Genomic DNA, 13,277 nt, shown 5'->3' on the forward strand with positions numbered 1-13,277 from the left:
TCCCTCTAGGGTTTTCAACACATTTGTCCCTGGTTACGGTTATACACTTTGTTGTACGTCGCTCTGGATAAGAGCGTCTGCCAAATGCCTGCAATATAAATATAATTAAATCAGAAACTGTGATACTTGACTATGCTGTTGAAGTGTCTATGGCGACCTCTAGAGGATAAATATTGAAATACAAGTTTAAATCCTTGCAGGTCACATGGTGGAGGCAAACTGATGGCCCGAATCACAACATGAAATCTGAAACATCACAAATTACAGACAACAATTTTATATGAAATTAAATATTTAATGTTTTGTAATAAAAATACAAATTAAATAAATTCATATTTAGCATTCACATACAGTAGGCAGTGTTTTAAATGATCCTTCATATTTAAATAATTTTACCAAGAGTGTTTAACCTCATGTTAAGAGCGATAATTATGAAGTTCAAGTATTTCATCGAGCTGAAACAAAAACTCTTTCCTGTCATTCTAAATATACATTTCAGTGGATCAGTGTTGACGCTCTGTTAGCATGTGGGTCAGTGCTGACGCTCTGTTAGCGAGTAGGTCAGTGCTGACACTCTGTTAGCGAGTGGGTCAGTGTTGATGCTCTGTTAGCGAGTAGGTCAGTGTTGATGCTCTGTTAGCGAGTAGGTCAGTGCTGACGCTCTGTTAGCATGTGGATCAGTGCTGACACTCTGTTAGCGAGTGGGTCAGTGTTGATGCTCTGTTAGCATGTGGGTCAGTGTTGATGCTCTGTTAGCGAGTAGGTCAGTGCTGACACCCTGTTAGCGAGTGGGTCAGTGCTGATGCTCTGTTAGCGAGTGGGTCAGTGTTGATGCTCTGTTAGCGAGTGGGTCAGTGTTGATGCTCTGTTAGCGAGTGGGTCAGTGCTGATGCTCTGTTAGCGAGTAGGTCAGTGTTGATGCTCTGTTAGCGAGTAGGTCAGTGCTGATGCTCTGTTAGCGAGTGGGTCAGTGCTGATGCTCTGTTAGCGAGTGGGTCAGTGTTGATGCTATGTTAGCGAGTGGGTCAGTGTTGATGCTCTGTTAGCATGTGGGTCAGTGTTGATGCTCTGTTAGCGAGTAGATCAGTGTTGATGCTCTGTTAGCAAGCGGATCAGTGCTGACGCTCTGTTAGCATGTGGATCAGTGCTGATGCTCTGTTAGCATGTGGATCAGTGCTGACACTCTGTTAGCGAGTGGGTCAGTGTTGATGCTCTGTTAGCGAGTAGGTCAGTGCTGACGCTCTGTTAGCGAGTGGGTCAGTGTTGATGCTCTGTTAGCGAGTGGGTCAGTGCTGACGCTCTGTTAGCGAGTGGATCAGTGCTGACGCTCTGTTAGCGAGTGGATCAGTGCTGACGCTCTGTTAGCGAGTGGATCAGTGCTGACGCTCTGTTAGCGAGTGGATCAGTGCTGGACGCTCTGTTAGCGAGTGGGCCAGTGGTGATGCAGATCAGCACTGCAGGGTTGTCCATCAATGATGGAAAAAAGATTTAATCAGTGGTCAGTACTGAGGAAGTCAGTGCTGCGATATGCAGAGAGTAAGTGCAGTAGTAGTCAGTAGTCAGGTCAGTGGAGGTCAGTGCTCAGTCGTGGTCAGTGGTGGTCAGTAGTGGTCAGTGATGGTCAGTGGTGGTCAGTAGCGGTCCATGTTGGTCAGTGGTGGTTAGTGATGGTCAGTAGTGGTCAGTGATGGTCAGTGGTGGTCAGTAGCGGTCAGTGATGGTCAGTGGTGGTCAGTAGCCGTCAGTAGCGGTCAGTAGTGGTCGGTAGTGGTCAGTGATGGTCAGTGGTGGTCAGTAGCGGTCCATGATGGTCAGTGGTGGTCAGTAGCGGTCAGTGATGGTCAGTAGTGGTCAGTAGCGGTCAGTAGTGGTCAGTAGCATTCAGTAGCGGTCAGTGGTGGTCAGTGTTGATAAAGTAAGTGGTCAGCTCTCCCTTGCCCTTGACGTTGATGACTCCCCGCAGAGTCACACTGTATCCTAGCGACTGCACCACCTGAGCCATCTCCTCCGTCACCTGCCAAACCATATAATAACATATACCACAAAATTATATTATGCATATACCACATAATTACATAAATCATATACGACATAATTACATTATGCAAATACCACATAATTACATTATACATATACCACATCATTACATTATGCATATATCACATAATTACATAAAGCATATACCACATAATTACATACAGCATCTACCATCCTCCCTCTCTGACCTGAATCTTGTCCAGGACCCCCGTGCTATCCATCCTGCTGGCAACGTTGACAGTGTTCCCCCAGATATCATACTGGGGTTTATGAGCCCCAATCACCCCTGCGATCACCGGTCCCTGGTTCAGTCCTGCCCCAATCAGAGTGGTTAAGTTACAGGAATACGGCACTTCTGAGATCTTTATTTTCATCAGTACATGTACAGACAAATATGAGCATTATAGATCATGTGATCATGGCTGTGGGGGGTGGGAGGGGGGTTCTCCTCTGGCCCGCTCAGTGAAACAGGCTCACCCCGGGAAAAGGGTTCCAGCCAATCACACACGGGGGGTGTGGCCAGGACTGTAGCCAATCACAGAGGACTAACCCCAAGCTCCCAGCACTCAGCGACAACCCAAAGCTCCCTGACACCCTGACCTCTGTTGTCAGTTGGACACGCAGTATCATCACCTAGGCAACAGGTAGTGACAGCAGTGGCTGACCCCTGACCCCACCCATTGACCCCTGACCCCTCCCGCTGTCACACAGGAGCATGAGGCAGTCAGATAGCTGGAGAAACAGCCGGCCCTGTTACAGTCATTTTTAACTGGCTGTACCTTTCACTTCACCTGTGTAAGGCACCAGCCTGTTCTACACCCGCTGTGACAATCCTTGTACCTAAGAACCCCAGGGTGCTTGAATGAGTATAGACCTGCTGCCTTGTCCTGGCCTGTCATGGAAACATTAGGCCCAACCCTAAGCCCAACCTTCACTAACTTACGCCCAACCCTAAGCCCAACCAGCACTAACTTAGGCCCAACCCTAAGCCCAACCAGCACTAACTTAGGCCCAACCCTAAGGCCAACCAGCACTAACTTAGGCCCAACCCTAAGCCCCACCAACCCTAGACAGATAGATAGCCATCTATCTGTCACACCATGTTCAGCACTGCACCACCGCCTTGCACAACAATGCAGGTTATGGGAGAACCTGGCAAACACTGGTGGGGCGAAGTTTTGATCAAAAGCAACTAGCCAGGTGATGTCATGCTTTCAGTTGGGATTGCAGTTCTCTCATTTGGACACTAGGTGGGGTATCAAATCACTTGTTGGTCCTTTAATTTCATTTTACAAAAGCTATATGACAAGTTATCACAACTTGGAGTCAAACAGTCTTTGTGTCTCTGAGTTCATGATTTTTTGCAATGTGGAACACAGGCCATTAAAATTTGCAACAGATTACCCAAGCCTATGACTTTAAGCACTGGAGCCCCCCAAGGGTGTGTAGTGTCTCCTCTCCTCTACTTCCAGGGAGCAGACTCAAGCCAGAAAATCCAGGTTCAGAAACAGCAAATACACTGAGCTTCTTTGTACCTACACATTATATTACATTACCTTTATTTAGCAGACGCTTTTATCCAAAGCGACGTACAAAAGGGCATATCATGGTCATTGGAACAACTACAAAACACAGGCTCGATAAGGTACAATACTCATTTCATGCAGTTATTCATAGCCAAGAACACAGTTCAGTTAGGCAGTGACAATTATTAGTACCCTTATGCACTTCAGTACCCTTGTGTACTTTAGTACCCTTAAGGACTTCAGTACTCTTATGTACTACAGTACCCTTATGTACTTTAGTACCCTTATGCACTTCAGAAACCTTATGCATTTTAGTACCCTTAAGGACTTCAGTACTCTCATGTACTACAGTACCCTTATGTACTTTAGTACCCTTATGCACTTCAGTGCTCTTATGCATTTTAGTACCCTTATGCACTTCAGTACTCTTATGCACTTTAGTGCCCTTATGCACTTTAATGCCCTTATGCACTTCAGTACCCTTATGTACTTTAGTACCCCAAGGACTTCAGTATCCTTATGCATGTGTGTGTGCAGCAGCGTTTTCATTGTGAGACTGAAAAAGCATGTGTACATACCGATCCTCAGTTTGAAGTTGTTGAAGGAGTGTGTGTTGAAGTTTTCTAATTTGCCCATCAGAGCCAATGCAAAGTCCACCATAGTATGCACATGACTATATGTCATTCTAGAGTCCTGCAGGACACACACACAAACACACAGTACATTGTGTAAAGTCATAATGGCTCATTGGCATCTGCTGGGGAAGACAAAGATTAGTTCTTATTGGTTTATTGTAATCTGAATTGAACAGAGCTTGGATGTTCTCAGAGCATGATTCACACACAATGGCTCTTTCAGGGCAGATTTGTGTTTTTGTTGTTTCTTAGGAGGCTTCTCTGTCACCTGGCGCTCCTCTGTGTGAGTCTTGGTCAGGCCTGTGGCTGCCATGTATGTGCTGCCAATCGTCTTGATCTTCTCCACACTGCTGAACTTGGGTTCGGCCAGGAGCTGATAGAGGAACAGACACTGCTTACACCCAAACCTCACAGAAACCTTAATTTCCTCTGTGTAGAGGGAGTGTGGTGGGAGTGTGTGGAGGGTGTGTGTGGTAGTGCTGGCGAGAGAGGAGATGGCAGGCTACCTCATCAAAGTCGGCGATCATCTCGTTCAGAGCGCGGAGACACTCCAGCCCGTTGTGGTTCACACTGCTCTCTGTGTAGAACTCCTTATAGAACTGCGGCACCGAGGCGAACATCACGCACACTGACTCACAGGACTGGCTGTACAAATCCTACAACAACCCACAACACAACATCACACACACACTCACACACACACCCACACACACACACACACATACACATACACACACACGCACACACATACACACACACAGACTGGCTGTACAAATCCTACAACAACACACAACACAGCATCACACACACACACACGCACACACACACAGACTGGCTGTACAAATCCTACAACAACCCACAACACAACATCACACACACTCACACACCCACAACCCACAACAACACATACACACACACCACACACGCACACACACAACAACACGACTGGCTGTACAAATTCACAACACACAACCAGCATCACACACACAACACCACACACACAACTGGTGTGCATCCACACACCCACAACACAACATCACACACACACTCACACACACACACACGCACACACACATACACACATACACACACACATACACAGACTCTCATACACACACACACACACACACACAGATTGGCTGTACAAATACTACAACAACAAACAGTGTGGCCTGTACTTGCCTGGTTGTGGTCAGTATTACATAGTTGTAGTCAGAACTTGCCTGGTTGTGGTCAGTACTTGCCTGGTTGCAGTGGGCCTTGTCCATGAAGACCTTTGCCACATGCATGGGCAGGACATTATGCAGCAGCAGCTCGTTGGCCTTCTGGATGGTCTCCATGGTCTCCTTTTCCTTCTGAAAACGCTGCCCCAACAGGAACTCCACACGGCACGCCACCTCACCCTGGAACACAGGCAACAAAGTTTAACATGCTCTCTCTCTCTCTCACACATGTACACACTCACACACATACAGTGCTGAGATATGTATGATTGGATATATTCATACATTGCTGGGCTGTGATTGGTTTCAGACATAGTGCTGGGTTGTAATTGGTTACCTGTCGGATCAGTATGAGGATAGTGAAGTAGAAAACGAAAAGCCAGATTCCAGCCATGACCTTGGGCTCCTTCAGCACAGCTGGCCTGAGAGAAAACAGAGCCGCTCAAATACACGATCAAATGCGCTCAAATGCACAATCAAATACACAATCAAATGCGCTCAAATGCACAATCAAATACACTCAAATACACGATCAAATGCGCTCAAATGCACAATCAAATACACTATTAAATACACTCAAATACACTATTAAATGCACTCAAATACACAATCAAATACACTCAAATACACTATCAAATACACTCAAATACACTATCAAATACACTCAAATACACTATCAAATACACTCAAATACACTCAAATACACTATCAAATACACTCAAATACACTCAAATACACTATCAAATACACTCAAATACACTATTAAATGCACTCAAATACACTATTAAATACACTCAAATACACTATTAAATACACTCAAATACACAATCAAATACACTCAAATACACTATCAAATACACTCAAATACACTCAAATACACTATCAAATACACTCAAATACACTATTAAATGCACTCAAATACACAATCAAATACACTCAAATACACTATCAAATACACTCAAATACACAACCAAATACACTTAAATACACTATAAAATGCACAATCAAATGCACTCAAATACACTATCAAATGCACTCAAATACACTATCAAATACACACACACAAACACACACACACGCACATACACGCACGCACATACACACACACACACATACACGCACGCACACACACACACACACACACACGCACACACACACACACACACACACATATACACACGCACACACGCACACACACACACACACACAGGTGATGTCATACTGGCTTCCATTGCTGTAGAGCTGGTGGATGTAGCATTCAGAACGCAGGGCATAGACATGGAGGAAGAGAGCGAGGTAGACCACCACAGCCAGTGTGGCCAGGAAGAGCTTCACCTCCTGGCACACTCTGACAAACACCACCACCCCCAGCATGGCCAGCAAACATGTGTACAGGTAATACTACAGAGAGACAGAGAGCCAGGTCAGCAGCATCATCATCATCATCATCATCATCATCATCACCATCATGCATGGTACTCACTGGCACAGTGTAGAGTTTGAAGGTCTCCAGCACTGATGCATTCTGGGGGAAACTGGAACAACTGGGCTCGGGGAGGAAGAACTGGGTGAACAGAGGTCAAAGGTCACTTCTCAGCATGTTACCTTGTCTCACTCAGTTTGAGTGCCCTATTTTTCCAGTCAAACGCTAGCAGTAATGCAAGAAGCAGGGAATTAGGGTGTGTCCAGCTCATTTTTTGTAATTTTGCGACTCCAGGCCTTGGTGCAATTGTAAATGAAGCTGGCTTGTGAAATATAGCTTGATAGCTAATTCTGTGACAGCCAAGTGGCTACCCACTGTCCCTGCTAAATAAATAAATAAATAAATAAATAAATACACTGACTTTCTGAGAGCTGTATTTTATTGAACCACCCGACCTGTACAAACCTCTGAAACGTTTCAAAAGTTCATTCCAAAAGTTTGTTCATTGACCTAGTCCAGCCAAATACACAATTAAAAGCAAGTTGCCAATGTGTTCTGGACTCAATTTCGACCCTGCCCTGGGCATGTCGAAGTGTCCTTGAGCAAGACACCTAACCCCTAACTGCTCTGGCAAATGAGAGGCGTCAATTGTAAAGCGCTTTGGATAAAAGCGCTATATAAATGCAGTCCATTTACCATTTACCATTTACCATTTACCAATTTATGGAATAAGTATCCACGATTTTGACAAAAGCGTATCTTACACTATTGTGATGAGTGTAGAGTTGATCCCCCACCTTCTCTGTGTCTATTTTTCAAGTAGCTTACACTATTAACTCCATGCAGATGCATTGCCAAAATAGCCATCATTGGATTGCATATACGAACACAGCATGCATTTAAAAAAGCCGATCTTAAATAAAATATTCAGATTGGTTATTTTTCAACACCAAACTTGCACAACACCACATGCTTCTATTGACACACCCCTTACTGTGCTGCCCGGCCCATGTCAATGTAAATGGGGTTACCACAGACCACGAAACTACCAAACCTGGCGTGTGTCTAACTGTAACTCAGTCTGAGTGTCTAACTGTAACTCAGTCTGAGTGTCTAACTGTAACTCAGTCAGTCTGAGTGTCTAACTGTAACTCAGTCAGTCTGAGTGTCTAACTGTAACTCAGTCTGAGTGTCTAACTGTATCTCAGTCTGAGTGTGTCTAACTGTAACTCAGTCAGTCTGAGTGTGTCTAACTGTAACTCAGTCTGAGTGTCTAACTGTAACTCAGTCAGTCTGAGTGTGTCTAACTGTAACTCAGTCAGTCTGAGTGTGTCTAACTGTAACTCAGTCTGAGTGTCTAACTGTAACTCAGTCTGAGTGTCTAACTGTACCTTGTACAGTGTTCAGGGTGTATAGTGTTCCGGGTGTATGGTATTTAGAGTGTATGGTGTTTAAGGTGTATGGTGGTAAGGGTGTACGGCATTCAGGGTGTATGGTGTTCAGAGCGTACAGTGTTCAGGGTATATGGTGTTAAGGGCCTACGGTGTTCAGGGTGTATGGTGTTCAGGGTGTAAGGTGTTTAGGGTGTATGGTGTTAAGGGCCTACGGTGTTCAGGGTGGAACTCACAAAGTTAAGGATGGCCATGAGCAGAGTGATCAGAACACAGAAGGAAACCAGGAAGAGTCGCAGCGCCGCCCTGGTGGAGACGAGCTGTGACAGCGAGGTCACACACTGCACACCCTGAGGCATCTTAGAGCGCCACGGCTGCAACAGACACAGTTACACACACAGTTACACCACATACACATACACACACACACACACACACAGTTACACCACATACACACACACATACACACACACACACACACACACAGTTACACCACACACACACACACACACACACACACACGCTCACACAGTTACACCACATGCACTCACACACACACAAAAGCTCAGAGTTACCTGCAGGTATCCAGTGAAGACGATAAAGAGCAGGAACACAAGAACAGGGAAGGTGACACCGTATGAGATTCCCAGAGCAGCGTTCCTGAGAGGAGGGAGGAGAGGGGCAGAGAGGGGAGGAGTGGGGGAGAGGGGCAGAGAGGGGAGGAGTGGGGGAGAGGGGCAGAGAGGTGAGGAGTGGGGGAGAGGGGCAGAGAGGGGAGGAGTGGGGGAGAGGGAGGGGGCAGAGAGGGGAGGAGTGGGGGAGGGGGGCAGAGAGGGGAGGAGTGGGGGAGGGGGTCTCTACAGTGACTGCTTAAACACATCAGGTCAGAATCCATGTGACTGTCCCACTTCCTTTCCTACCCCTCTCCGGGAATGAGCCCGAGCCCTGGGATTGGGGAACAGCACTCACTTTTGGGAGACCAGCATGTGGACCACAAACACACAGGTAAAGATGAGGGCAAGACAGCTGATGGACAGGTGCAGCTCCTCCAGTTCTGAGAAACGATACTGCAACACAACCCCACATTACCACAACACAACCCAACATTACCGCAACACAACCCAACATTACTGCAACACAACCCAACTTACTGCAACACAACCCAACATTACTGCAACACAACCCAACATTACCGCAACACAACCCAACATTACCGCAACACAACCCAACATTACCGCAACACAACCCAACATTACTGCAACACAACCCAATATTATCGCAACCCAACTCAACATTACTGCAACACAACACAACATTGCTGCCACACAACCCAACGTTACTATAATACAACCTTAATTTATTGCAACATGACCCACAATTACTGTAACACAACCCAACATTACTGCAACACAACCCAACTTACTGCAATACAACCCAGCATTACTGCAACATAACCCAACATTACCACAACACAACACAACGTTACTGCAGCACAACACAACATTATTGCAATACAACCCAGCATTACTGCAACATGACCCAACATTACCACAACACAACACAACGTTACTGCAGCACAACACAACATTACTGCAACATAACCCAACATTACTGCAACACAACACAACATTACTGCCACACAACCCAACATTACTGCAACACAACCTAAAATTACTGTAACTCAATCCAACATCACTGTAACACATCCAAACATTACTGCAACACAACCCAACATTGCTGCAACATAACCTGAAATTACTGCAACCCAAACCAACATTACTGTAACACAACCAAACATTACTGCAACACAACCCAATATAAGTACAACACAACCCAACATAAATACATCACAACCCAACATTACTGCAATGAACCCAACATTACACCGCCCAATATTATGGGGGACTGTATTGAAAGACTGGATTAGACAGATGGGGAACTGTGGTTTCAGACCTAGAGTATGACTGGATTTAAACGGGATTGGGCTGGGTGGACAGTACATTAGAATACACTGAAATCGTCTACCTTCTTCTCCAGGGAGAATTTATTGAAGAAGAGGGTCAAGAAGTTCAGCCTTGGTGTGTCAGCGTTCACCTTCCTATGAAGAGCAGAGACAGGGACTGCATCACCTTGGGAACAGCCTTTGAAACTCCCTGTCACCTTGGAAATAAACTTAGAGATTCACTGTCACCTTGGAAACAGACATAGAGACTCACTATCAGACTGAAAACAGATATAGAGACTCCCTGTCACCTTGGAAACAGAGTTAGAGATTAACTGTCACCTTGGAAACAGACTTAGACACTCAATATCAGACTGAAAACAGACATAGAGACTCCCTGTCACCTTGGAAACAGACTTAGAGGTTAATTATCACCTTGGAAACAGACTTAGAGACTCGCTATAAGACTGGAAACAGACATGGAGACTCCCTGTCACCTTGGAAACAGACTTAGAGGTTAATTATCACCTTGGAGACAGACTTAGAGATTCATTGTCACCCTGGAAACAGACTTAGAGACTCACTCAGGGCCCAGAGGATCTAGGGCTTCCAACACTGGAGATGGTTTCCTGGGACAGTGGGAGGGGATGGAGACATGATTAAAAACACAAGCTCAGGTGTGTTTGTTCCCCGGACATGTGACCCGGGGAAACATGTGACCTACATTTCAGTTCTTCTGCTCAAGGTCACTGCTGGCACTCTAACTGCAGTAATCACTGGAGAGCAGTGAAAGGAGCACAACCAATCATACACTTCGGGACCACCTGAAGAAGTTTTTGTCATAGCAGTGCAAATCAATGTGCAGTCTGCTGAACAAAGGGCCATTGTGTCTACAGGGTTGGCTCTAGTCTTGCACTTGAACACCTGACTCAGCTAATCAAGGTCTTGAGCAACACACCAGAACCTGCCAGGGCAGGATGTGGCAGTTGACGGCAGTCATTTTAAATGTGTTTTACAAATAAACTTGACTTACCAGTTTAGACTTCTATGCTCTGTCTGAGGTGACGGTCTCCTCTAAAAAATAAGCGTAAGAACATGTAACCCCAATGCGCTTCTAAGACCAGAAATGTGTGCATTCAAACACACACACACAAGAAAAAAACACACACCCATACCCACACACAAACATACAAACACACATGACAAAAAACAAACACACACATACTTGTGCACAGACATACAAGCAGAAATGCACATTCACATGCATCTCTAGGGTGAGGGGGCGTAGCTTACTGTCGACAGGTGAGCTGCCCTGGTAGAGACCGGCGGGGAATCAGGTGTGACCCTGGAAGTGGCCTCAGGATGGTGGGCGTGGCTGAGTTCAGAGAAGGGGCTGGTGGTGGGAGTGGCCTCAGGGTGGTGGGCGTGGCTGAGTTCGGAGAAAGGGCTTGTGGTGGGAGTGGCCTCAGGGTGGTGGGCGTGGCTGAGTTCAGAGAAGGGGCTGGTGGTGGGATTGGCCTCAGGGTGGTGGGCGTGGCTGAGTTCAGAGAAGGGGCTGGTGGTGGGAGTGGCCTCAGGATAGTGGGTGTGGCTGAGTTCAGAGAAGGGGCTGGTGGTGGGAGTGGCCTCAGGGTGGTGGGCGTGGCTGAGTTCAGAGAAAAGGTTGGTGGTGGGAGTGGCCTCAGGATGGTGGGTGTGGCTGAGTTCAGAGAAAGGGCTGGTGGTGGGAGTGGCCTCAGGGTGGTGGGTGTGGCTGAGTTCAGAGAAAGGGCTGGTGGTGGGAGTGGCCTCAGGGTGGTGGGTGTGGCTGGGTTCAGAGAAAGGGCTGGTGGTGGGAGCGGCCTCAGGGTGGTGGGCGTGGCTGAGTTCAGAGAAGGGGCTGGTGGTGGGAGTGGCCTCAGTGTGGTGGGTGTGGCTGAGTTCAGAGAAAGGGCTGGTGGTCTTCCAGGACTGAAGGTACTGAGACATCCTGACTGAAGCTTTGAGCTTTTGTCCTCTGAGACTGTAAGACTGAGGGAGATCACACAGAGGGCACGAGATGAGGCTCTCTGCATCAAACACTTATATTTGAAATGTTTATTTATGTACAGTTTATTTACCTATATAAAAACTGTTAAATTACCATCATTTTTAACCCATACTGCGCTTATTTATTTTATTAGAATAAATGTAATATTATCATTTTTGAGGGAGAGAGAGAGAGATAGCTAGGCAGACAGAGAGAAAGAGACAGAGAGAGAGCTACCTCAGATTTGGTGTTCTGGTTTTGGGGGTCGATGATGAGGTATGTGTCCCTGCCCTGTAAGTAGGCATCTCTGCTCGCCCCGTTCCCCTCGTCCACCTGGAACGCCCCCCCAAGGTGCTTCAGTGTTTCCTCTGTTATGTGAACCCGCCTGAAAGAAGTGAACCCCCAAATTCAGCTCCTTAACCCCCAAATTCAGCTCCTTAACCCCCAAATTCAGCTCCTTAACCCCCAAATTCAGCTCATTAACCCCCAAATCCAGCTCCTTAACCCCCAAATTCAGCTCCTTAACCCCCAAATTCAGCTCATTAACCCCCAAATTCAGCTCCTTAACCCCCAAATTCAGCTCCTTAACCCCCAAATTCAGCTCCTTAACCCCCAAATCCAGACCCTTAACCCCCAAATCCAGCCTGTCACTTCTTCTACATGACACCACACACCGGCCAGCCCAGCACTTAAGGGTCAGTCATTCTGGGATGAGCGGTCTACAGAGAGACATCTGGGAGACTGCAGAGAGAAACCACACTGAAAAAAGTTCTGCCTTACCCTGGTAGGCCTCCAGACTCCATGTGATTGGCCAAAGTTACGTCATGTGACCAGACGTCATACTGCCACTTCTGTAGGCCAATCACGCCACTCAGAACGTATCCTGTGTGCACGCCCACTCGCATGCTAATCTCCACCCCCGTAGCCTCTCGAAGTTTACTGAGAGAGAGACAGAGAAAGAGAGGGAGGGAAAGAGAGAGAGAGAGGGAGGGGGGAGAGAGGGAGGGAGAGGGAGAAAGACATACTTACTGAACAGAACCTCTGAGAGTGTATTTGAATTTGTATGTTTAATTTGTGATTCGTTCTGGGAAC

The 13,277-nt window shown here is 46.6% G+C and overlaps 1 protein-coding gene across 1 annotated transcript in view; it reads right to left on the reverse strand.

Moving 5' to 3' along the window:
• Positions 1 to 274: 274 nt before the first annotated feature.
• Positions 275 to 13,277, reverse strand: part of LOC135258547 (adenylate cyclase type 2-like) — a 23,781-nt gene continuing 10,778 nt past the window's right edge. Inside the window, exons 9-26 of the mRNA XM_064342013.1 lie at positions 12,966 to 13,124; positions 12,423 to 12,570; positions 11,471 to 12,187; positions 11,211 to 11,251; positions 10,762 to 10,806; positions 10,261 to 10,333; positions 9,205 to 9,302; positions 8,811 to 8,895; positions 8,472 to 8,609; positions 6,905 to 6,985; positions 6,644 to 6,822; positions 5,759 to 5,843; positions 5,443 to 5,601; positions 4,705 to 4,854; positions 4,467 to 4,571; positions 4,142 to 4,256; positions 2,226 to 2,350; positions 275 to 2,014 (exon numbers count right to left, since the gene is read on the reverse strand). Of these exons, the coding sequence (XP_064198083.1) occupies positions 1,892 to 2,014; positions 2,226 to 2,350; positions 4,142 to 4,256; positions 4,467 to 4,571; positions 4,705 to 4,854; positions 5,443 to 5,601; positions 5,759 to 5,843; positions 6,644 to 6,822; positions 6,905 to 6,985; positions 8,472 to 8,609; positions 8,811 to 8,895; positions 9,205 to 9,302; positions 10,261 to 10,333; positions 10,762 to 10,806; positions 11,211 to 11,251; positions 11,471 to 12,187; positions 12,423 to 12,570; positions 12,966 to 13,124 (2,626 nt within the window). The 3' untranslated portion in view covers positions 275 to 1,891. The remainder of the gene's footprint in view (positions 2,015 to 2,225; positions 2,351 to 4,141; positions 4,257 to 4,466; positions 4,572 to 4,704; positions 4,855 to 5,442; positions 5,602 to 5,758; positions 5,844 to 6,643; positions 6,823 to 6,904; positions 6,986 to 8,471; positions 8,610 to 8,810; positions 8,896 to 9,204; positions 9,303 to 10,260; positions 10,334 to 10,761; positions 10,807 to 11,210; positions 11,252 to 11,470; positions 12,188 to 12,422; positions 12,571 to 12,965; positions 13,125 to 13,277) is intronic.

Source organism: Anguilla rostrata, chromosome 7 (genome assembly GCF_018555375.3).
Source record: "Anguilla rostrata isolate EN2019 chromosome 7, ASM1855537v3, whole genome shotgun sequence".
In the NCBI taxonomy this organism is placed as follows: Eukaryota; Metazoa; Chordata; class Actinopteri; order Anguilliformes; family Anguillidae; genus Anguilla; species Anguilla rostrata.